The 26,358-nt window shown below is 37.2% G+C and overlaps 2 protein-coding genes across 7 annotated transcripts in view; one reads left to right on the top strand and one right to left on the bottom strand.

The window, feature by feature from the left end:
* The window catches only part of LOC101737606 (adenylate cyclase type 2), a 240,287-nt gene that overhangs the window by 102,849 nt on the left and 111,080 nt on the right, over window positions 1-26,358 (top strand). For all 3 annotated transcript variants that reach the window (XM_012696130.4, XM_062671268.1, XM_062671269.1), the window contains exon 5: window positions 4,658-4,852. In XM_012696130.4, coding sequence (XP_012551584.1) covers window positions 4,658-4,852 — 195 coding nt within the window. The remainder of the gene's footprint in view (window positions 1-4,657; window positions 4,853-26,358) is intronic.
* Window positions 13,770-26,358, bottom strand: part of LOC101738865 (uncharacterized) — a 56,715-nt gene continuing 44,126 nt past the window's right edge. For 2 of the 4 annotated variants that reach the window (XR_009974361.1, XR_009974360.1), the window contains exons 4-6: window positions 22,807-22,976; window positions 14,019-14,912; window positions 13,770-13,980 (exon numbers count right to left, since the gene is read on the bottom strand). Coding sequence is in view for 2 of the 4 variants with exons in the window: in XM_004932847.5 (XP_004932904.1) it covers window positions 14,333-14,912; window positions 22,807-22,976 (750 nt within the window). In the remaining 2 variants the exon portion in view is untranslated. Of the gene's footprint in view, window positions 14,913-22,806; window positions 22,977-26,358 lie in introns of all 4 variants that reach the window. The other 2 variants (XM_004932847.5, XM_004932848.5) reach the window with 1 other exon arrangement.

Raw genomic sequence — 26,358 nt, 5'->3', positions numbered from 1 at the left:
TATCTCTTCCCGTCAGGCGCTTTCATGTAAAGGCATTTCCTTTGTCTCCGAGAGATCTGTGCATGAATGGGAATTAGCGAAACAATGGCTTTGTTTGTGTACCTTATTTTCTGTTCCTCTGTATCCTCGTACATAATTATTATATGCTTGACGTATTTATCACACAATTACCTACATATAGGTATTATTGACACGGAATACGTCATCGCAACCTTTACATATATACATACTAACAGACCCGGCCACACGTTGCTGTAGCTGTGGCTTAGGTTTTTGTTTCTAAATAACTCGCGGCCGCCTATGCTAATACCAAAAATTGTCAACGTAAGAACAATTGGATTTCACTGTATTGCGTTTACTACGAAATAAATTTCACTTATACTTTAGCCTCAGAAACACGTGGTGCTTATGCCATTAAATTGTAGCTTATGTGAAACGTTGGTATTTTTAGCACAGCGCCATCTATGAGATATTAAAGTCACAGTATAACAATTGTCTGTAAAAACTGATTTAAGGCGCCATCTGTTTTAGACTTATGAAACTTACAATTAATAACAAAAATCAACATAAGAAATCATTTTATTGTTAATTAATAAATATTGCGACCATTCATCGAAATAAAAACCATCCTATCTCTCAAGTTGGATCGAACTGCACATGGTGTGCGAATTTTATTATAATCGGTTAAGTGGTTTAGGAGTCCATTGAGGACAAACATTGTGACACGAGATTTATATATATTAAGATTTCTTAATAGTTCATTCAATCAGTCAATTTCAGTATATTCAAAGTACAAAAGATTCAAAATTTAAATATTTATTAAGGTTTTGTAGCGATCGGATCAAGGTCCAATCCAAGATCGGTCAGCAAAGTGAGCCCGGTATAATGACTAGTGACATCTATACTAGTATATAAATCTACAATGGTTTTTACGGATGTTCCGTTATGACTACTGAACTGTGCTTCCGATTGACTTGAAACTTGGTATCCATGTAGAAAAAACATGTACTTAATGGATAGGCTAATATTTATATGGGTGTTGGACTCCCTACACCAGTTGCGGGGGCGTTAATGATGAGAATATTTATGGGGGTGAGAAATAAAAACGCCCAGCGAAGCGGACGGTTACAGCTAGTTATGTATATTTCTAGTTATAAGATATTTTTCAGATTTTTCATTAGAATCAATGAATCCAAAGCACAGCTTTCTAGCGAGTTAATCTTGGATTTTCTACTTTCTTTTCTTTTTGGGAACCACGTACTCGTTGGAAATATAGCTTTCACTCAAATTGATTCCTGTCAACTGACTCTACCTTTTACTGCACGCCCGCACGGACATGTACCACTACCCTGCCTATTTCTGCCGTGCAGCAGTCGTGTGTTCCGGTTTGTAGATTTGGAACTGCAGTTATGTTGACTGGAATTCACATTATGCCGTCCAAAGTAAGTAATTACATAGGTAAGGTGTTACTCCAGGTCGTACGTGAGCTCAACTACCTGTGCAAAGGAAAATGAGCACGATTCAATAATAATGTTCTCAATCATCATCAACTAGATTGTTAAGCTTCGTGATACTTATACTTAGCCGTTTTAAGCACATATCGGCTCACTGAATATTATGTGTTAATTAATTTGCTCCTTTAATTAGGGATAAGGCATTTAATATTTACGCATTAATTCAATGTACGACGTACTTTTTTTTATAGCTTAGATGGGTTGACAAGATTACGGCCCATCTGATGTTAAGTTACCGAAGCTATGGGCTTCGGTAAGATACTGCTATTTAATATGATTTGATAGAACTTCCCATCTTAAGTAAACAATGTTGCCTGTGATTCTCGTACAAATTGAAAGAATAAAAATGTTTGATCAGGTATATAAGTACTTATTGCCTAGATGGGTGGACGAGCTCACAGCCCACCTGGTGTTAAGTGGTTACTGGAGCCCATATACATCTACAACGTAGATATATCCGCCTTGAGATATGAGTCCTAAGCTCTCAGTACAGTACAACGGCTGCCCCACCCTTCAAACCGAAACGCATTACTGCTTCACGGCAGAAATAGGCAGGGTACTGGTACCTAACCGTGCAGACTCCCAAGACATATTACCACCAGCAGTACTTTTTTTGTACGATTGACGAATGATTTTAGTGATATTACATTTAATTACTCAGCATTACCTTTGGCACAGGATGCCTTAGACATTAATTTCGTCGTCAATTTAAATATTATAACACATGAAGTGTAATCCAGAAAAAAAATATAATTCCATCAGAACGAACAAAAGTAAACCAAAAATGATAATTATTACTTCTATAAAATAAAAAATTAAGTTAAATTTCATATATTTTTATTATTGTCACATGAAAATCAAGGCATACCTACATGCTTTAGCCAAAGGGAAAGTAATCGTAAATCGTTTATCTCTGTCAAAGTTTTATGTTAAAAACATTTAGGCAAATTATTCAAGACATCGTCCCATGAAAAGTTTTAAGTTCTATCCCGTAAAAGCGGCTACATAATTAAAGACTATGACTTCGTTAAATGAAAGGATATGGAGTGGAAGGTTTGCGATAAAGCGTATAAAAGTTAATTGTGGTTTTCATTTGTTTTGAAATAAAATTTTAGAAAACCATGTCGTTTTTTTTAATATATAATGAAGTGTAATTAGATCAACGTGATTGTCGTCCAGTAATCTATCTTCTATATATAAAAATGAATTGCTGTTCTTTAGTCTCGCTAAAACTCGAGAACGGTTGGACCGATTTGGTTAATTTTGGTCTTGAATTATTTGTGAAAGTCCAGAAAAGGTTTAAAAGGTAAACAAATATGAAAATTCACGGAATTAAATAAAGTTTAGGTCTTTTATTTATCGATTGACGTACTACGAAGTCTGCCAGGTCAGCTAGTCTATATATAAAAAAATGAATTTCTGTTCGTTAGTCTCCCTAAAACTTGAGAACGGCCAGACCGATTTACCTAATTTTGGTCTTGAATTATTTGTGGAAGACCAGAAAAGGTTTAAAAGGTGAAATATGAAAATGCTCGGAATTAAATAAAAATAACAATTTTGTTTTTCCTTTGATGTGTCCCCCGTCGGCGTCGGACGGATTCTTTTTGTTTGTTTTAAGTTTATTTTATACCAAAGTTTAGGTCTTTTATTTATCGACTTAGGCACTACGAAGTCTGCCGGGTCAGTTAGAAAAATATATTTATTTGATTGTTAAGGAATAAAAGTTAAAGGAAAATAGCTTTGATAATTGCTTCTGACGCTGGACGGCATTATTTGGTGAAGATAAACACGTCTGTATTAAACGAAGCTCAACTGTTTACTTAGATTCCTCAATACCTAATTTTGCCATATACGCTGTTGTAATTAACAAGTAAACAGCAGTGAGCGCTGGTTAATTACTACAATATCATTTAAGTCACAGAGTAAATACCATCGCATCTTCCACCACCGGAGTAGAGTTCACCAATACTACCTAGAATCTAGAGGCGTTTCCCGAGCGCTATGACACGTCTTTCTTCAAGCGAGGCTTGTGCAGAGTACTTAGTGGTAGGCAGCGGCTTAGCTTTGCCCCTGGAATTGGTAACGTCCATCAATGACGGTAACCATTCACCGTCAGGTGTGCCTACTAGGGCATTAAAAAAACGTTAAAGTAAAAAGTGTATCGTTGAATAACCTGGTGTACTCGTATTGGGCATTTCCACTATGCTGATGCAGGCATGTACCAATGTGTCTAATGAAATACATACTTAAAAAATATTCACGATTGACTTCCACGGTGAAGGAATAAGAACGTGTAATAAAAATCAAACGCGCAAAATTATAATTTGCGTAATTACTGGTGGTAGGAGGTCTTGTGAGTCCGCACGGATAAGTTATTTCCTGCATATTTCTGCCGTGAAACACTAATGCGTTTCGGTTTGAAGGGCGGGGCAGCCGTTTTACTGTAAGCACTGAGACCTTAGAACTCATGTCTCAAGGTGGGTGGCGGCATTTACGTGCAAGCAATTAATAAAAAACATATGTGCAATTCATACGTGGTAGAAGTGAAACCTTCAAAAATTTTGGCTTCAAAATAATGAGACGAATGTAAAATTTCGGGACGACGATAATTATAGATTTTAGTAATGATCATAGTGATGCAAAGTTTCATAATTATTTTAAATTTTATTCGTATATATATATTACATAGATTTGTGGAATGTTTACCGACAAAGGGAAGATCCTCCACAGAGCGGGTGATATTCCTCGATACACCGACGCGACGGTCCGAATGTTGTTATTCGGAACTTGTATATGTGCAAGCTTATCTTGAAAATGTCGTAAGCGAGATAAGCGAGATTAAGGCATCTGTCAAATATCTTGTGTTGTATGATGGCTCCCGTCACAGATTTATTCAGAATGAATTCAGTACGAATATTAGGTACGAAGCAGAGCACAAAGAGATCCATGAATATAAGAAACACTGTATAATGCTTCCTATCTCATTTTCTCCCAATTCAAATCTTATGAATTTATGTGTCTGTCTCTTTTTACTGTCGCTCCTTCATTTCATCGACATTCGAATCATAACGATCCTAAAGAAATTTACACTTAAAAAAACAACTTTATTATTAAAAATTACATTTTAATAATATCATTCGCAGTTGGTGTGCGAGTTAGCGCTTCTGCTCTCCGCGAGTGGGATCGGAATGTACTACCGCGCGCTGACCGAGAGGGCGCACCGGAATACCTTCGCCGGCACCAGGACTTGTCTTGAACAGCGCGTGAAGTTGGAGTGCGAGAGGGAGCAGCAGGAACGACTGCTTCTCTCCGTCATACCAGCGTATATTGCTGCTGAGGTAAGAATTTCAGTTAACGATTTACAGAGAAGAGGGGGAAATTTGGCTACTGCGGTACGAATTTCAGTTAACGATTTACAGAGAAGAGGGGGAAATTTGGCTACTGCGGTACGAATTTCAGTTAACGATTTACAGAGAAGAGGGGGAAATTTGGCTACTGCGGTACGAATTTCAGTTAACGATTTACAGAGCAGAGGGGGAAATTTGGAGATGAGCTGATAGGACATCTCTACATTATTGTTAAACGTAAGGTAAAAGTCGATGGAACATTATCCTTGCTTATGAAACATATGATAAAAATCAAAATACAAATATTTTTAACTTATTCAGTACCTACTCATGAAATTATATTTACCCCGGATGCGTACCCCGCCTACGGGCGAAGGATCGTCGAGGCGATCCGCCCGGTCCTCTCGGACTGGGTGAATCGCGACCGAGGACTTCTCACCTTCCGAGCGACGGAGGTACTCACGGGGCATGATTGTTTCGATCGCTACCTGCACCTCGTCGCCCGGAGGGAGCCGACGCCGAAGTTCCACAACTGTAGTGGCTGCAACGAGGACACGACGGAGCACACGCTCGCGTACTGCCCCGGGCGTCCTGGTTGCAAAAATAGGACCGGGCTTGTCGCTTCGGACCGTCGTAGCTACGCTGTCGTCGCTACGACGGTTCGCTGGTTCTGACCCAGCGGGGTATCACGGAACACCAGAGGCATCGACTGGGCGGCCTGCTAGGGCCGTCGTATCACGGAGACCGGCATCGTGGGTCTTCGACTATGGCCTCGACGAACCATCGGTCGGGCGTCCTCGAGGTGGCGCCGCGTGGTTGTAGTGTTGACCATGAGAACCCCCTTACTCTGACCGGGTTCTGACCCCGGGCGGAGATCGGACGTCGGGTATAAGAGTGCGGGGGAGTCATTTAGGGCGGTAGGGTCCTAAAACGTCCTGCGTCTGCGGTCTGCTCCCGACATCTGCAGATAGTCAAGTCCCACATACCCCGCGCGCCACCTAGGCACGGAGACCTCGTAGGAGGTTCGGCCACCGGCCAGAAAAAAAAAAGTGGAGATGAACGTGTTTTTAATTTTAATCTTCCAAATGTATTATTATTATTTTTTTTATTTAAAAACATTTTATTAAATTTGCTTTAGTAGACAGATGTTCCGGTCCTTGACTTTTGGGAAACTGGTTTGATCAAAACGATTAAAATTATTTATGTAAAAAATTTCAATAATAAATGAGCGATACTAAAACTATATTATGAATTAAATCAAACAGAACCTGCTTGAATATAAATGATTGATTTTGTAGGGAGTTTTCAAAAAAGAACTCAAATAAATGCCAATGATGTTGACAAAATATTTTCTCGTAAAAATATGTACGGCGATGTATATTTCTTTTTTTTAGTCGTGCACATATGTTTATCGATACTCCGCATATTTTGGCCAGTCACTATCTTTTTTTTATTGCTTAGATGGTAAGAAGGCTTAGATGGCTTAGAAAAAAGGTAGTTCCGTCAATGCTTAATAGGTGAAGCGATTTATTCATTGTTATACATACAGTTAGTGAGTTTTATAGTCGAGCCAAATCGTGTTTCACTTGTAAGAAATACAATTTATATACAGATTTATCTAGATACCAGCGATTTAATTTAATATATATACTTAATATCTTCTAATAATCTAATATAAAATCTAAATCCTATAAATGCTAATTATAGGTTATTAGCGAAAAAACTGCCTCTATAATTTTAATGTTTAAATATATATATTTTTTTAATTTTAATGGTTTTAATATATTTATAATAGTGTACAAAAAGCATACTCTACTTAAACCTATTCTTATACGATTGAAGTCTTCGTTAATCCTATACGGTTTTCTCATTGATTGGGGCCCAAAGCAAACAAAGATCCCTTTCGTAAAGTATCGAATGTTACCACTATCGAGAGTCGAAAACTCCCGGCCGAGTCATTATATCGATAATCGATAGATTTGCGTTTCCGCACAATTGAGCACGAATGAAATGCGACCCTCGATCGGTGTTTAACCACGGACGCCTTCAAGAGAATCCCTTTTGCCTAGCTGAAGCGTCAATTCAACAAGAAAAATGGTTTCATTGGTCATGTTCTTTGATATTAAAAGCTTTTGAGGCACTCTTAACAGTTTATAGAGCAATAAACATCGTAGTGAAATATAATGGGAGGAAAATTCATTATGGATTTCGTAAGCGTCCCACGTAGATCGTTAGTTTAAAAACTATTCATTTTTTATATAACTCACGTCAAGAGTTGATAAAATTATTTTTAAAATATTCGTGATTATAATTTGGTAGAGATGTATAGATAACTTACGTCGAATATGTATAAACAATTCATGAATATTTTAAGGAAAGAAATCCAAATTAATTCATATGAATTTCAAATAAAACGATTGATACTGTGCGTCACTCTAATTACAAGTATTTAAAATAATCTCTAATTCATCATTATCATCATTAAATCTTGCGTTCCTAGATAAATAATCCACAATCAGTCGAAAATTTAACCGTCTTCAATTTGTTCTATGCGCGGCTGATAGCAACATCAGTAGATGTGTCATGCATATGAGGCATTTTTCAGCTTTAGCAATGTTTTAAAGGGAACATAAAATTCCCAATCCGAAATTTTAAAAAATCCCAATGTAAAATAGGATTATATACTGAAGTACAGCACTAAAGTAATTTAACATTAAAAATACCAGCTAATAATCAACCCAGAAGCTAAAGCAAGCTAGGTTCCTCTTTTCCGCACACTGGGACTAAACATCAGTGCGTTGCCCGTTCAGCGTCCTCGCCGAACCCGTCGCTTGCGACGAAGGGTTCGACGAGTAAATTAGCCCATAGACACAACCCACTGAGTTTCTAGCCGGATCTTCTCAGTGGGTCGCGTTTCCGATCCGGTGGTAGATTCTGCGAAGTACTGCTCTTGCTCTTGCTGCTAGGGCCAGTGTTAGCAACACTACGGTTTGAGCCCTGTGAGCTCACCTACACGTCAAGGACAAGTTGAAATAGCCTCTCAAGGCTATCAGCATAAGTAGGAAAAAAAATGGTGTGTTGGATTGAAGGGTCAATGAAAACTGTCAACGCAGACCTAAAACACCGCTAAAGTGGAAGAACCAGTTTTAAGAGACTATAACCAGTTTACATGGTCACCTACATTGAAACTGTATGACAGATCTAGTTTTTAATGATAAGTGTAGCGTCACGTATTTTTGTTAGATCTTCAATTATCACTATTACACGTTGAAATAAACCGAATTTTAAAGTAATGCTGAGTTTGATGTGTAAAAATGAATATTTGTAAATTTGTTCGTGCTAAATGGCTTCGCGTGTCGTTTTTTTTTTACTCAATTGGTCATATTTTAACGGTTTCTATCACTTCAGGAGCATTTCTTATATCGAGATAAAAATGCTTAAGTCATTTCAATACACTTTACATGATATTTACAATCACTGGAAATTACCGGTCCGCGCGAAGTTGGAATGGCCCCTTAGGCTACCAACTATTAGGTAGGGAAAATTATATAGTTTTTTTCTCATATCTACAGGACTTAATATCAAGGACGGGGTTTCCAACTTGAGGTATCTTGGTCTTGGTCTCGACCTGGACGGTCGCCGGAACTTTTCAAACCATTCTCATATCAAAAAGTTTCTAATATCAAAACTAACTCATATCATAAAGTTGGGCCCTCGGCTGATGGTGACGACCGGGTCGTTGAGCCAGCTTCTTTCAAATTTCGGAGGCCCCGATCTGGTGGTGCGTCGCCCCCATGTCGGGGTGGTGCAGTCCATTGCATAATATGGTGTACTAGTCTGTTGCCTCGCCCCGACCCACGAATTTGGGACCGCATTGCGCCGATCGCCAGCGTGCCAGTCTGTTTGTTTTTAGTGGCCATTTTTATATTATTTTTATATGGGTACACTACAATACTACAGTACACGTGGCCATAAGACAAGACCCATCGCTGAGGGGGTCAAGGCCGAACGGCGCTACTTGCACCAGTGCGCCGCCCAGGAGTGACAACATAAGAGCGACCGGTTGGCGGAGTATCGCGTTCCGACCCGGCCAGATAGCTCCAACCCAGCGGAGTATCCCGGGACACTAGCGGCACTACCTGAGTGACCAGACGGGACGGTTACCGCCCTGACCTCAGGGGGACTTACCAAGGATTTAATTAATTAATTTAGGTTTAAATTATTTCTAATCTTTTGCCTAACATCATCATCATCATATTAAAAAAGGAACTAACCATCAGAACTAAGGTCAAGTTTAGTATTCGAACTGTTAATTGAAAACGTACTAATGTCTCACGACCACATCGAATTTAATTTCGAGATATCTTCATTCAAACTCATCGAAGTGTTAAATGGTAGCGTTTGATAGAATTAGATCATTAGAAAAAGGATATTTACATGTGTTATTAAGGTCGCTAAAAATTTCACATTGGAGTGAATCGCTTTAAAGATCACGAACTCGGCGAGTGCCCGTGATGTGACACGCAATGGGAGCATGATACCATAGAGTTCCACGTTTTGTGGAAAATCACTGAATTTTGAATGGTTTTCCTAAAACGGTTGCCGGTCTATGGGTTTCTATAGTTCGCTCGCTTTAGAAGCTTGCACGGCGACTGACTAACCTGTATTAGACATATGACAGCTACTGGTGGTAGGACCTCTTGTGAGTCCGTACGGGTTGGTACCACCACCTCGCCTATTTCTGCCGTGAAGCAGTAATGCGTTTCGGTTTGAAGGGTGGGGCAGCCGTTGTAACTATACTGAGACCTAACAACTTATATCTCAAGGTGGGTGGCGGCATTTACGTTGTAGATGTCTATGGGCTCCGGTAACCACTTAACATTAGGTGGGCCCTAAGCTCGTCCACATGTCAAAGCAATAAAAAAAACGGTGGCAGATCCAGTGAAGCACCGATCTTGCTAGAGCTAGTATTAGCAATTCCTTTAACGTTGAGACCCCTTGAGCTCACCTACGAGTTAGCGCGCAGTTAAAATAGCCACATACGTTACCAACGATTAGGCAGGGGAAATACCGACGGGAAGGATTCTGATCCGGAAGCCAAAATAACTCATATATACATGGTTGCGCTGGTTTAAAACTGTTAGTTTTAAGTTTCGAAAATTAGCAACATTTTAATTTGGTTTTGCAAATCCTGTCCCATCCCTCTCCGGCACTTTTACCTACGGACGCGTGCGAGCGAGATCGTGTGGTGACATCGAGACGAAAAAAATATGGCTGAACAACCGCGCGCGCACTTCGTGTCTTTGGTATGTTAAATACGTAAATAAGTGAAATCGTTGGTGTTTCTCATCGCGAAGTGGTACGAGTCTGCAGTAAGGACTACATAAAGGTATTGTGCATCCTTCCTTTAACGCAGAACTGCCGCTTCTTATCGTTTCTTCCCGCAGTCTGTGTCCTTCATTTGCAACGACCAAATTTCAAATATTTTCGTAGTTTGCTTATCTCGCGTCTACAATACATATTATTCCATTTCCGTGGATATGCATTAACTGTAAGGGGGATCATATAGCATGGACAAAACCATTGCAAATTTTTATCCAGTAGCATTGTAGGTTCAAAATTAGTACAGCCGCTGTGCAATACAAACTAGACTTCCATGTCATGGCTCAAGATGAGCAGTATGTATGTTGTGATGTATATATAGACATATATATGCCGGTCACTGAACACCAGATTAGCCGTTAGCTCGTTCAACCATCAGGTACAATAAAAAAAAAAGGTTTGTATAAAACGAATAAATTTGGGCTAATGTTCGTTTCTTTAATCTTATACCTTATGAAGTATTTTCTGTTAATGAATATTTCTTCAAGGATGACTTTCACGATAAATAAATAATATTGTGTAGGGAACGCAAATTAACTACATTTTTAGCTGTACGCCCGCACAAGTAAGTTTCGTCATGACTGACATTAAGATTTCAACTTGAAATATTCTCTTAGCACAAGTCTGTCCACTACCACGCCTACTCATTTAAAACAATAAAAAATTCAAACTAAAATTAACATTAAGATTGATCCCTAGAAAAAAAAAGTAGTTTTTGGAATTCAAATAAATTAAAATTCAAATTGACTTGTTCAGACACTTCAGACATATAAAAATGGTTATTTGGAGTCAGCCAAATATTAAATCATACCCGGATGAAATATGTAAATATCTTCATTGTAAAAAAAAACATACACGTATTCATTGATCGTAGATCGTGGTAGATCGCACGTAGTGCACATGTGGTAGGATTGATACATTTAGAAGTATTTTTTAGCTATATGATTTTCACGATGGCTAATTCGAATACATTCATTTCATCAATACGCCATATTTTTTAACGTCAATCTTCCGTTTTAATTGAATTTCAAATCGCAGCGGTGCTAAATTAGTTTTCTGTTCAATCAACGTTCCATATTCAAGGAATTCAAGTTAGAGTTGTCTCATGTGAAATTGAGTCGGTTTTTTTATTGCTTAGTTGGGTGGACGAGCTCACAGTCCACCTGGTGTTAAGTGGTTACTGGAGCCCATAGACATTTACACAGTAAATGCGCTATCAACCTTGGGATATAAGTTCTAAGGTCTCAAGATTAGTTACAACGGCTGCCCCACCCTTCAAACCAAAACGCATTACTGCTTCACGGCAGAAATAGGCAGGGTGGTAGTACCTACCCTTGCGGAGTCACAAGAGGTTCTACCACCAGTAATTACGCAAATTATAATTTTGCGGGTTTGATTTTTATTACACGATGTTATTCCTTCACCGCGGAAGTCAAATGTAAACATTTGTTGGGTACGTATTTCATTAGAAAAATTGGTACCGAACACCGGTGCATCGCTCAACTCGAATGCACCGGAAGTTTTATCCTTTAGGCCACGACGACTTTTATACGAAAACCAAAAAAAAATACCTAGTAGAATACGATTACAATACTAATTATAACTCTAAATAATCCACTGGAGACCCACTCAAAGACACATAATAATCCATCAAAATCAGTTCCGCCGTTTAGATATTAGGTGATACAGATACAGTAGAAATAGGCGTTTTTTTTAAAAATAAGTTATAAATTCAAAAGACAACGAATGATGCCAATATTTAATATCTGATCGATCTCAACAAGATATTTATCTTTCTGTCGCATTTCGCTTGGCTACCAGTTTAATTCAGAATTCAATCAACTACCGTTTTGCTTCAATGATTAAAGAATTTAATCTCCGAGGAACCTCGTTAACATTTTACGTTGAAGAAATCTACGTTCCTAAGGGATTATTAACATTAACCGATTTCGGGTCCTACCGCTTGGAATGTTTTACTGCTTCGACTGACTTTGAAAGTTTGATTCTTATAAATCTTTAGAAATGAGACGAGGAATTGAATAATTAAGGATTATGATGGAAGCGCCCTGATCATAATAATCGTTAGAAGAGTTAGAAAATATTTAAGATTCAGAGCGCAAGTTTTGTATGGAGATTGTATGAAATTAGTCCCCAAATATTGGAATTTTATATTGTAAAAATATTGTCGACCTTAGTATTTGATCACCGAGTACATAAATATCACGCCACTGAGTTTTTACAAACAGTAACTCTGACGTAATGCAGACGTTGCTGATGCTGATTATCCTTAAGACGTCCATCGGGAAGAGGGCTGACATTCGTAAGCAAGTTGCAAACACTTAACCTAGACTGGGTGTCTAACAGTACCCGGGACTTTATTTAACATCTATACAAATAAATAAAATTGGAATGTCTGTTTGTAATAATAAAATAACTTTTTACTAAAGGCGTAAGTATGTATACCGCAGTACATACACCAAAATATTATTTTTTACAACTTTTGTCTGTCTGTTTGTCTGTTTATTCCGGCTAATCTCTGGAACGGCTGGACCGATTTTAAGCTGATGTGTATCATCAGGAGTAACTTAGGTTATTTTTTTTAGATTATCATCGCGCCGCGGCGTCACCCGCGGTACGATAATAACCGCGGGTCACATCGCGGGACTCAGCTATCAATAATAAAATTTAATGTTTCCAAAGTGACGCGAGGGCGGGTCGCTAGTGTTTCATATATATGTAAAGCAATCATTATATAAAATTTCTCTCTAGAATCTGAGCTTTGAGTCTGATTTTTCTTTGAACAGTGTTTTTGGATATAGAATATTACAGGTAACATAACTATACAGCTATCCGGTTCGTCTGCACATGTTTTTGGGAGTGTAAAATTGGATAGTTGACTATGTCGTGAAGTTACGTCGTGTCTATCTTATCATATCAATTCTTATAAAAAATAAATTTGTTCTATTTAAATGTTATATTTTATCTTTTCTTTTTCTTTTTCTTTCGTATTTCATATTTTGTAAAATGAAATACGAATTTCAACTACGAGATTTCAACGTGACGAAATTGAGTTTAAGTTCACTCGTGTAAAAAAATAATAACGGTTCCTGTGTCAAAGGGGAATCTCATTTCGCTTTTATCACAGACGTGAACATAAAAATGTTTATTTTTTTATAGCTAGTTTCTACTATTTTCACAGTGTCACTCTTTCGATATTCCGACTTCATTTTTATGCGAGGTAAATTCATGGCAATGTGAAGGTCAAATTTACATAATATAATATTTATTGGAGAATTTAATTTTTTTTTGTCGGAATTATATCGTCTTCTTTTAATTTTTTATTGCTGACCTTATGTTCAGTTGTCGCCATGGCCTATAGATTTAAGAATTAAATGTCGAAACTTGCCTGAAGAGTTTTTAAATTTAGTTTGTCGCATGCTTCAAGTCAGAACACATAATTTTTTTATGGGAGAAATAGACAGAATGCTGACACTTAGCTGTGAGATGTCAATAAAACTTCAAAGGAAACCTTATCAAAATAACATTTATTTGTCTTACTTTGTTACTAGTTAAAACATCTTAAATATATTTAATACTAATTTAATGTACATCAGTCATAGTAGGCCAATGCCAAATATTTCTAAATGGGCTATATTATATTCATTGTAAAAATATGTAACCATTTTAAAAAAAAACTACACGGAATGAGACCATCATTAGTCTAATGAGACCGTTTTCTAAGAACACAAAGTTTAGATTAAAACAATTACAATACGTAACCAATTTTCTGTAGACTGTAGTAATGTTATGTAACAAAGGAAATTAATTGAATTTACATTTTAATGTGAACTCAAATATTACAAAGAGCTGGATAATATGGAGTTAGCAAAGTTTATTGGATAAGTTTTTATTGGATAGATACGGCTATATCAAGGATTGAATTCAATACTGTGGATGTTTGATTTAATAGGATCAGAGTTAAAGTTAAACATTACTCGTATGATCCGAAATTTTTGAGTCATCGTTGGTATATCTGAAAAATTTTTCACCTAAATTATTGGCTTATATTCTAAATCTACAAATAATTCGCTACGTCGATTCACGACAATCTTTCCTTAGCATATCTGTATCTGATTTTCCGATGTTTACGTGTATCGTGATAGCTTCATCGTTTTCAGCTTTCATGATCACATCGCTCCATTGCACTTCAGCTTTTTTCCCGTAAGCCTCGTTTTCTATTAAAATGGCCGATTTAGTACTCAGCGCTTTACTTTGGAATTCTACTAAAGCGCAGTATTCGCTTTTTTTCGTTTCCGATTTAACATCGGCAATATAACCTAGCTTCCTCCTCATAACTTCAACTTTGACGTGGTAATTGTAAATGCATACTTTGATTACGAAAGCGCTTTTCTGATGCAGCAGTATTATTTTATATTTCGTTCGACAGCAAGCTGTCTTCTTCAGTTTCGTTTGGAAGTTTTCTATTAATATTTTTATCTTCTGCGAGTATACCGCAATGATGTTGTGCGTGGACTGAAGGTGACTGGAGAGTTCTTCGAATGGAACCGAGCAACAGTTCGCGGTGATGGGACACATCATCGTATCAAACTTACACTCTTCTTCGTGTTTGACTCTTGTGATTGCTGTCAGTAGTTCTGTGCAACCGCGTCTGTGGACAAAGGAAGACCCCAATGTTAATTTTAGGTAAAGGCTTTAAACACTTTTAGGATCAAATGGAATGGATTTTTGGTAGGCAGCGGCTTGACTCTGCCCCTGGCATTGCTGCAGTCAATGGGCGACGGTAACCACTCACCGTCAGGTGGGCCGTGTGCTCGTCTGCCTACAAGGGCAATAAAAAAAAGTCTTCACACCTGTTCTGTTTTTAGCACGTTATGTACTCATAGTTTGATGTTTAATTGGGTTTAATTGGTTTAATTGTCTGCGGAAGCCGAATGACATTAAAAAGAATATACCTCCGATATCTTAAAACACAAGGTCGAAATCTCAGGTGGCCTCAATGAATTGATCTTTTTTTTTTCAAATTTAGCATATTCTACTTCACGGCAGAATTATCCGTGATTCTAATCCATAATGAGTTGAACTATCATCGATTATATTAATATTGACAGATTTCAAAGACATATTTGCTTTAAACCAACACACAAAAGGCCAAACCCTTAGTATTTGATGATATCACTAAGTACATGAATATCACGCTGCAATTATTTATGAATGCCAAATAAAATAAATCATCATAAAATCTTTTTACTAAAAATGATTAAAGGGTAAAGCTTTTAGCACATCGTTGTTGGCTCTAATTAATCGACAGAATCCGTCTTGCCCAATCTTGTTAAAAAAACATAAAAAAATGTGTTACGTAAAATCCACTATTTGTTTAGTAAATTTAGTATATTTTGTCAGAGCAATAATTCATTTCGGCGCGACCTCTCAAAGTTCAATACAAATTATATGATTTTCCACGGAGCTCGCTACCTATGAATAATGATATAGAATACAGTTGAAACTGTTGCGTAAAATTGGTTCTTTGTTAATCGTTTTTCAAATGTTATGGTGCAAAAGTGCCACAAATTCTTGAATTATTTAATAGTCCATTGGCATCTCAGCAAAATTCTCTATTTCATTATGAGGTTTATAAAAAAAAACAATTTCAAAGCAATAAAAGGTAGGTAGACAAGAAAACGAATGTCTGCAGATAAGTTGCAAAGAAAAATACCATAATTTGTCATAACTTTTAAAGGTCTTGATGTTTTATAATAACAAGAAAATCTCAATGTCATTCTTAATATTTAGAATTGTGAAATATTAATATTTACACACGTGCTCATTCCACTAGTTTATTCATCCACTATTAGTTATAATTTGACACGTTCGCTCAGATAGCTGAATTGTTTATTTTAACTATTCTCTTTAATGCGCCGTAGTTTCGTTTTTTTGGAAATAAGATTTAAAATAAATTCCTGCACTATTAGGTATCGCTGTTGACGTGGTGAGATTTCAATAAAATGAGACCAGTAGTAATATTAGATAGTATATTAATAGAAAAAAAGAAATAGGAGTCATGACAAGTATCCTATATTATGTGCCTAGTTAGAGGGCGTTAGCCCACTGAGTTTCTCGCCGGATCTTCTCAGTCGTTTGCCATTCCGATCCGGTGGTAGAGCATTACTCTTGCTAGGGCTAGTGTTAGCAAATTCTCTCAGGTTGAGCCCGTGAGCTCACCTACCCGTCCGGGTGAAGCTGAAATAGCCTCTTAGGCTACCAGTGAATAGGTAGGGAAAAAGGGCGCCAAAGCTAACATGAATCAAGATTATAAAGTTACCACAGATTACAATAATCACAAAGTACTTATTTCATTCACGAAACAGCCAAAGGTTTTCGGTTAGGTATGTATATATAAGAATAATGGGTCGATTGTTTTTTTTTTAATTTGACAGTCTTGAATTAGGCGATGGTGTGATAATAATAGTTAGTTTACCATTTAATATGGGCCTATCCGTGAGCCCTTATATTCATTTAAGGTAATAAAAACAGCATTTGGCGTAGATAGGATATTATGGAATATGGTTCAACATTTCTTACGCTGTGTGATTTTAATAAGATCATGGTGTTTTTAGAATGTTAGATGGTTGCTAGAGTTCCGGCATTACATTTGATGGAATATGGTTCAACATTTCTTGCGCAGTGTGATTTTAAAAAGGTCATCGTGTTTTTAGAATTTCAGATGATTGCTAGAGTTTCAGCATTGCATTGTTAATACAGACACACAGAGGTATAAGGATGAAGAACGTCTTAAATTTAGCTATTCATTTTAAAACAATAATAAAATTAACAAATTCGTGTGTAATAATAACGATCACGATCAAAATATTCAAATAAAAAATAGAAACAACTCCACATCGAATAACAACAACAAAAAAACAATTTATTCACGATAACTAACTTCGCCAATCAATGTGCAACAAAACGTATAATAAATTTCATTTTATATGTATGTAAATCGCTAATTAGTCTTTTTAATTGTTTATCGATAAAAATATAAATGTTTTACATAAAACCGTTTTGTTTTTATGATTAGTCTATTCTGACACGAAGCAATCATGTCTTTTTTTAGCTTCAAGGACAACCTTAAGGTGGGCCGCTGCATTGCTGTCCATAGGCTCTTATTCCAAATAGACTGTGAACTTGTCGGTCAGTTTTGTATGTAATTGAGATTTTAACATAATATTGTCTCGGCCAGGTGCCAGTATTTCAATTGAATATATCATCATATATCATTTTCGATATATATTTTTTAGTGTTTAACCGCGATTGCGACTACCCAGTTGCACTATCGCAACCATTCCTACGGTAATAGCATTCGGGTGAATGGTGTTGCCTACCCGTATACACCAAAAATCAATTATTTCTCGAAAAGAACCTAAAAAAATGTCAAGTTTAATAAAAAATATTATGTAATATTTTTATAAGTTATTTTTTCGTTTTTCTGTAAGTAAACCGTTCTTAAAATTCGATTCCATTTTTCCTATTGGATCGTCTGCTATAGAACGAGATTCCGGGGCAACAGACGTGCACGAAAAAAAAATACATAGAAATAAATAAAATGCGATATTATGTACATAACAATGCTGTCAAAATTGGCCGAATGTTGTCACAAGCAGTGACACAATTTTATTCAAAATATTCCTGTTCTATAATTAACTTACTTAAGGTATGGGTCATGTGATTGATCGAGGTTATTCCGAAAAATTTTCATAGCAATTTATAATTACGATATTATTATATCTGTCCCAGGCAACGGGGCAACACAAAGCCGCTGATGCCCGAAACATGTCTTGTCGGATCCCTCGGATCCACTTTCGGTGCTTTTAGGCCCTTCAAGCACCGATCAACATCCTCGTATAGCTCCGCGACGAGCAAGCTAGCCCATTGACACAACCCACTGAGTTTCTCGCCGGATCTTCTCAGTGGGTAGCGAATCCGATCCGGTGCGAAATTCTACAAACTACTGTTCTCGCTAGGGCTAATGTTAGCCAATTCTGTCAGGTTGAGCCCGTGAGCTCAACTACTCGTTCGCACGTAGCTGGAAGAGCCTACCTTAGGCTATCAGCAATAAGGTAGGGAGAAAAAACGATAATCCGGTATCTCCTCAAAATTATAAAGGACACGCGACTTTAGCCAGACCTAACCTATCCATTTGAGATTCGACAAAGCTTCGAATAAGCTAAAAGAAAAACCGTAAAAAGCATTTGAAAAAAAAACAAGAGTCATTTAATCCCCCTAAAACCCTTGTGCAACATAAAAAATGTTAGGACATATCTTAATTTACGAGCGGTTCACACGGAACCAATTCATGAAAGCTTAAGTAAGCAATTGTGTCAACAAAAAGAAACAATAAAACCTTTTTTGTATTGAACAAACAGAGTCGAAGTTGTCATAGAGTCTTTTTTTCCTTACCTATGCTGATAACTTCGCCCTAACGCGTAAGTGAGCTCACGGGGCTCAAACCAGTGTTGCTAACACTGGCCCTGGCAAGTACAGTGCGTCGCATCTTTACTGGTGGTAGGACCTCTTTTGAGTCCGCGCGGGTAGGTACCACCACCCTGCCTATTTCTGCCGTGAAGCAGTAATGCGTTTCGGTTTGAGGTGGGTGGCGCATTTACGTCGCAGATATCTATGGGCTCCAGTAACCACTTAACACCAGGTGGGCTGTGAGCTCGTCCAACCACCAAAACAATAAAAAAAAATTAGAGTCTTCGTTAGAATATAACAAACGTAAGATAAAAAAACATTGTCTAGTCCACGACCTTCTTGAAAACAAAACATTTATTTGTGAAACTCTATTGTTTTTTTTTGGACAAGTTATCAATTTTGCGGTTTATATTGGAAACATTGAAATTAATTGAGATGAATGAATTCGTTAGTGGCGTTTTTGAAGTCCCCACAGCCTACTTGTTCACAATGATATTTCGTCAATATCGTAAAATTACATAGTTCGACTACAAAACCCATTAGATTAATTGCCAATTTTAAAGAGCTTTAAGCCTTCGTCAATCAGAACGCGTAATTAGCGCGCGTCAGAGCGCTAAACTGACGCCGCGCTATGACGCCGAGATGTGTTGTTCTACTATGGTAATATACTGACAAACAGCCATAGCGCCGCGACAGAGCGTTGCGTACTTATAGCGCTGGGGCTCTGTCTGACAGTATGTTACCATTGTAGTACAACACATCTCGGCGTCATAGCGCGGCGTTAGTTTAACGCTCTGACGCGCGCTAATTACGCGTTCTGTTTGACGAAGGCTTTAAAGTAGCGGGCTCATTCTGGTTTTAAAATATTACAATCAAGTCCGGTGATTATTATAATTTTGTAGACAATATAATTGTTATTTAGTCGCGTTGATTCGTTTTATTATGTTATATAATAATTTACATAAATAATGACCAGAATTTTTGTTGAAATGTTTTATTCTTTTAATATAACGTAGACAATTAAGTGTCTACGCCAGTGATCGGCAACCTTGTCGACCAAAAGAGCCAAATATAGATAATGCACAATTAAAATTTATTCAAAGAGCCATCTTGTTAACATACATACATACACATATTTTTATAGCCTTGTGTTTCAAAAATGTTTACTCGTCTCTTACAAGGCAAGATAATAAGTAATACTAGTTCACCCGGTAGTCGAAATTCGACAATAATTAATTGAAATTATAAGTTTGTACACTGTTATGATTCCATTTTCAAAGACTATTATACTTCTATAATTACAAATCTCGCCAAGACTACACTATAGAAAAATATTAATAAAGACAAACAATATTTAATCTATTCTCAATTTGACAACAGACGTCAAGAACAAAAGTTTGACAATAAATAAATAGTATGCATGCGTTTGTGCGTCAAATACATGGTAGTGTGTGTAATGTTTTCTTTATTGATTTAATGGATCTTTTATGCATTATTAAAAAAAAAAAAAATTGCATTGTGCACTTCTTCTCTATATTCTCTGTAAGTGTGGAAAATTTCATACACCTCCGTCCGCGCAATTTTCGTAAAAAGGGATACAAAGTTTTTGCTTCACGAATTAATATATAGATTCCGTGCCTGAACTAAAACATTTCGCGGAAAAATCGTAGTCGTGGGGCCCGAGATCCGTATGTAATAAATATAGCCGAAATAGTAAATATGTAATGCTAGAGAGGCCGTTGCTCACAGATGCTGGCAACACTAGAGGCATATCTACACCACTGCCTGCCGCAATCTTTGTGGAAAATATAAAAAAAAATATTATGTTCACTATTCGAGGGAGATTGAATTACGCGGCACCTCTGGCACGGCTAATCACTGACATCTTAAGATTTCAGTTCATTTTACGTACATAATTTTGTCTTTGGTTTTGTAATTGAAAATTTGAAGAATAAAAGTGGGTATTTTTAAAAACGAAGCATCCCTTGTCAGTTATTATTATAAAAAGAGAGATGTCGGTTGACGGGAACATAGATTTTAAGCGTAAATTGAAGTCCACGGGCAACTCGACAGCAAAATCTCAATTTCATTGGGATCGCAGCCCCGCTACCTACTCTTTAAACTGACACCTTCGTGTGCGGACTCTAAATAGGCAACCATAATTGATTGCACATATCAAGAAATTCTGTGCCACAATTTTTTTTTTCATACACGAACTCATGACAATTTCATGAAAATTCAATAAAATATATTGTATAAAATGGAAGGGAGAAAGAATGGATAAGAGCCCTCGCCCTAAAAGAGTTTCACGCCGGATCTTCTCAGTAGGTCGCGTTTCCGATTCGGTAGTAGATTCCGCGAAACACTGCTTTTGCTAGGGCCAATTTTGCTAGGCCTACGAACACGTCAAGGAGAAGCTGAAATAGCCTCTCAAGGCTATCAGCATAGGTAGGATAAAAAAAAATACTTCTATATTAGACTCCAGACGGAGCAGACGTATTTCCGATAGTTATAAATAAATTTCCAATCCAAATAAAAGGTCAACGGCCCTTTTGTAATTTTAATCGAAAATGTTTTCAAGTCACGTGGAATCGCAAAAAAAAATATAAATTGTTGATTCAGTTAGTTTTGAATTCATAAACAGAAGGTCTGGTGATTTTTGTTTGTTTCATTTTTGATTTATTGGTCTATCAAAATCGAGGTCGTTCGGTAATTTAGTTTTAAGCTGGGTTGCATATTTTGCGAATTTTTCAATTAGATTCTGTGAATGATGGCGGGCTTTTTTTTATTGCCCTGGCAGGCAGACGAGCATACGGCCCACCTGATGGTGATTGGTTACCCTCGTCCATGGACTTCAGCAATGCCAGGGGCAGAGCCAAGCCGCTGCCTACCGCTTAAACTTTACTTATCGAAGCTTTTTTATTCCATTTTTTTTTGATAAATGTCTAACTCTTTACGCATTGATTTTTCAATATCACAGTAAACACAAAAATGACAAGATAAGATAAAATAAATAAATTTAAATACAAGTAAATTTGACCATGTTTTCCATACGCGAGTCTGTGATTTTAAGAACAGTGCAAACAAATATGTTATACTAAGTATGTACTTTAAAGATAAATATTATTAGTAGATAAAAATGTACAGAAAATATTTATATATTTAGAATTTACTAAAGTTAATAGAAAATTAATTTTAATAGGTCGAGGGATGTCTTTTTGATTTTATTCACTTAACTGGTCAATAGAGCCTGCGGCTTAGAACTCTAACTCATCATATAATAAGTTCAATAATAATAAAAAAACGATCGTCCACTTCAAGACCTCAATTAAAATTAAAAACAGAACTTCACACCATTTAATAGGCAGGATGGTGCTTCCAACTTATACCAGTGGGCTTACACGATGCACTATCTTCAAAAAAGGGCTTCTGAAGTTACAGTATTAATGATAGGAAGAAGATTGTTTACCTATGTAACTGATTCAAAGTACCAATTTTGTTGCGTATTCGTTATCAAAAATTTAATCAAAATTCCATCACCAAATTAATTTGAAAACTTTACTGTATGTATGATTTCCGTTTTAAAATAATTTTCAATGTTCATTGTTATCTATCATTCTCTTCGTTTGTTATCAAGATTATGCCCTATCTGGCGTTAAGTGGTTATTGGTATCCATAGATATTAAAACGTGAATGACCCACTTGTCTTGAGATATAAGGTCGAAATCTTCATTGAATCATTCTTAAATATCCCATTAAATTGGGACACATCGCGTATCATCATCATCGTTTCCAGAGATCTTTTTGCCACGTACCATCCGGCTTCGGAATGAGCTCTTTTCCACGGTGTTTCCAAGCGCTATGACATGTCCTTCTTCAAACGAGGCTTGTAGAGAGTACTTAACGGTAGGCAGCGGTTGGGCTCTGCTTGTGGCAATGCTCAAGTCCATGGGCGACGGTAACCACTTACCATCAGGTGGGCCGTATGCTCGCCGCCAACAGGGGCAAAATTATCTTAGATTGCTTGGTCCATAGTCATAATGAATGGTCATTTTGGTGTGTCCATTAATTACCTGTAATTCCTGCACGGTAACATCAGATCGTTGACGAGCCTTTGAAGTGCTAGACAGGGCGCTGCCGGTGCCCTCAAAGAACCTCGGCACCATGCACACCTTGACATGCGTCGTGAGCACCGCGCGCACCACACACCCCCGCACCACGGGCAAACGCACGGCCCACAGCACTGGAACAAAAAAATATTCTCACCATCGAAGCCATACGATCCTACGGCCACTTTGTTACACGACAATAGAACGTAACACATACTTCATCACAGATGGTATTCGGATGAAACGAGATAAAACGACGCTAAGTTTATTTTGTACGATAAATAAACCAAAAATACGATATGACTAATATATAATATAATAGGTGGATAATACGAGTATATTATTATGAGAACGAACAGTGATTTAAGTTGTAATAAAACATTAAGTTGATTTATATTTGTAAATTGATTGGAAACATAATAATATGAGGCCATGTATTTGTTTACTTAGTGCGAGTTTTTTAACGTTCTCGATAGCGTAAAAGTTAACTCAAAAATGGAGTTGGCACGTTTGCCTGCGTTTGCCGCTAGGGGCGCTGTTCCAACTGCATACAAGAGTTAACTTTGACGCTATCGAGAAGGTTAAAAAGCTCGCACTAAGCACATAGATAGTTGTGCGATACTCAAAAGATCACGAAAACGGGATTTGTAACTATACTGAGACCTTACAACTTATATCTCAAGGTGGGTGGCGCATTTACGTTGTAGATGTCTATGGGCTCCAGTAACCACTTAACACCAGGTGGGCTGGGAGTTCGTCCAACCATCCAAGCAATAAAAAAATAAAAAATAAAATTTAATTCCGTAACCTTGAATTATCAATTAAACAACATATTAATTTTACGATTGCTTCTTTCGGAGATTGTTGAAATAACGATAACATTCATTTGAGTGCAGGAAACAATTTTAATGTCAACGATTTAATAATTCGAACCGAATGCAGACTAGTTTTAGTGGAAAATCAAAATGACTGCAAATACAACGAATCGATAAGATTTTATAATTATTTTAAGTCATTAATTAAGAGCTACTGGTTGTCCCTGTAAAGTTATTTATTGTTTATCACGAGCCACATTCAACGTATGCTTGTGTAGAGAGAACATAATAAATCAATAAATCAAATTTAACGGCCGTCTGGTGTAGTGGTAAGTGACATGGTCACTACACAAGGGGGTCGCGGGTTCGAATCCCGCCAAGGGAAGATATTTGTATGATAAATATAAATGTCTTTTCCAGGGTTATTTATGGATGTATATTAAGTATATGTATGTGTATAATAAAAATCTTATATTTATTTCCGTTATCTGGTACCTGTAACACAAGTTCTTTACGAACTTATCACGGGGCCAGTTAACGTGGCGTGATTGTTAGTAAATATTTATATTTATTTATTTATTTATACAATAGCTTTGGTAACTCTTAGGTGGTCGCTTAAAATTTGACAAGATCAAGTGAGTCGAACCATATAACACAATAAGACATGAGTTCTAAGTCTCAATGTTATAGTACGACGGTTGCCCCATCCTTCAAAAGAAACGCATTACTACTTCACGGCAGAAATAGGCAGGGTGATGGTACCTTCCCTTGCGGGCTTAAAAGACGCCTTACTGCCGGCGAAAAATATTGCTGATCCATGAGTTACGATGATTACAAAAGTCTTAGTCAAGACTATTCTTTAGTATTATATATCTTCTCTTGTCTATTCTATTACATGAAGGCACAATTAGAATGGACAATAAACATGAGCGTACCATGTACAGACATAATGTCTTATATGAACACGTATTTTTTAGGTTTGTATGTAACGGAATCATTCAACGCTATTTTCGAAGACTTGAATAAATCCGATTGTCCTGAAAGTTTGCGCACGCATTAAGGACAGATGCTAATACATATATAACATAATTATGTACATACATTTATAATCTAATATATAAAATTCTCGTGTCACAATGTTCGTTCCCATACTCCTCCGAAACCGCTTGACCGATTCTCATGAAATTTTTTATGCATATTCAGTAAGCCTGAGAATCGGCTACTATCTATTTTTCATACCCCTAAGTGATTAGGGTTGTCCACCCCTAACATATTTTTTTTATTTGGACATTTTTTTTGTTATAATGAGGTATTATATGGTTGAATGAGGTTTTGTTATTTTTATTATATATTCCCTCATCGTTCACAGCGCTACATGTCTCTTTCACTTATTTACCACATCCTTACAAACTTACAATAAGTTAGTTTTTTTTTTCTACACTAAAAATTCCCTAGAAATCTTATATATGGTAAAACAATGTTTGCCGGGTCAGCTAGTGATTTTATAATTTCTTATTTGACTATACTACCTACCTATACTATACTACCTATTACTATAATTGTAACTATGCTGAGACCTTAGAACTCTTATCTTAAAGTGGTTGGTGGAAAGTACGATGTAGATGTCTATGGGCTAAGGATTTAACATTAGATGGGCTGTGAGCTCGTTCATCAATCTATGTAATAATAAAAAAATCGCTGTTTTTTTTTCCCTATCTAGGCTGATAGCCTTGAAAGGCTATTTCAGCGTATTAACTAGTAGGTGAGCTCACGGGGCTCAAGCCTGACGAAGTTGCTAACACGAACCATAGCAAGAGCCGTGCTTCGCAGAATCTACCACCGGATCGGAAACGCGACCCATTGAGAAGATCCAGCGAGAAACTCAGTGGGCTGTATCGGTGGGTTAATTTACTCATCGAGCCCTTCGTCGCAAGCGAAGGGTTCGACAAGAACGATGACCGGTGCTTGAGGTACCTAAAAGCACCGTTAGCGGATCGGGAGGATCCGAAATGACGTAAATCGCTGTAATATTCCGTGACCGGTATTAACAGGATAAAGAGATGACATTAAATATTGGTTCCGTTTGCTATTTAAGCGTGCGTTTTATACTTTTTAAACCTAAATATAGGCGCATTGTATGACGACCCCTTACTAAATGGACCGATGACCTAATGAAAATCGCACGGTCAAGTTAGACGCAGGTTATTTTTATTGATTGTCCTTGTAGGCAGACGAGGATATGGCGCGCCTGATGGTGAGTGTTTACCGTCGCCCATGGACTTCAGCAATGTCAGGGGCAGAGCCAAGCCGCTGCCTACTTGCACGTGGGAATGAACCGCCCGCACTGGACATCAATTGGAGAGACCTAAGTTCAGTAGTGGGCGGTGGACAGACTGAGATGATGATGATGAATCTACATATATTTTTTTGAAATAAGATCCTAGAACAACAATTCTAAAGGTGACCAAAAATTGGTATCACAAATGTTAAGAAACAAAATTCCGCACTGAAGTTGTTGTCGTGTAACCATAACAACGGGGTATGTTAGGAATGTATTGCATCGGACGTATTGACATGGAGAAGCGTTTAATTAAATTCCTGGAATATCCTTCGCCTATGTTTGATATTGGTAGGTCTTCTAAAGAATGTTTAAAATATGTTAAAGGATCTTAATAGTTATACGATTTGAGCACTAGTTTTT

Source organism: Bombyx mori, chromosome 11 (genome assembly GCF_030269925.1).
Source record: "Bombyx mori chromosome 11, ASM3026992v2".
Lineage (NCBI taxonomy): Eukaryota > Metazoa > Arthropoda > Insecta > Lepidoptera > Bombycidae > Bombyx > Bombyx mori.
This window is presented reverse-complemented; position numbering and strand designations above follow the sequence as displayed.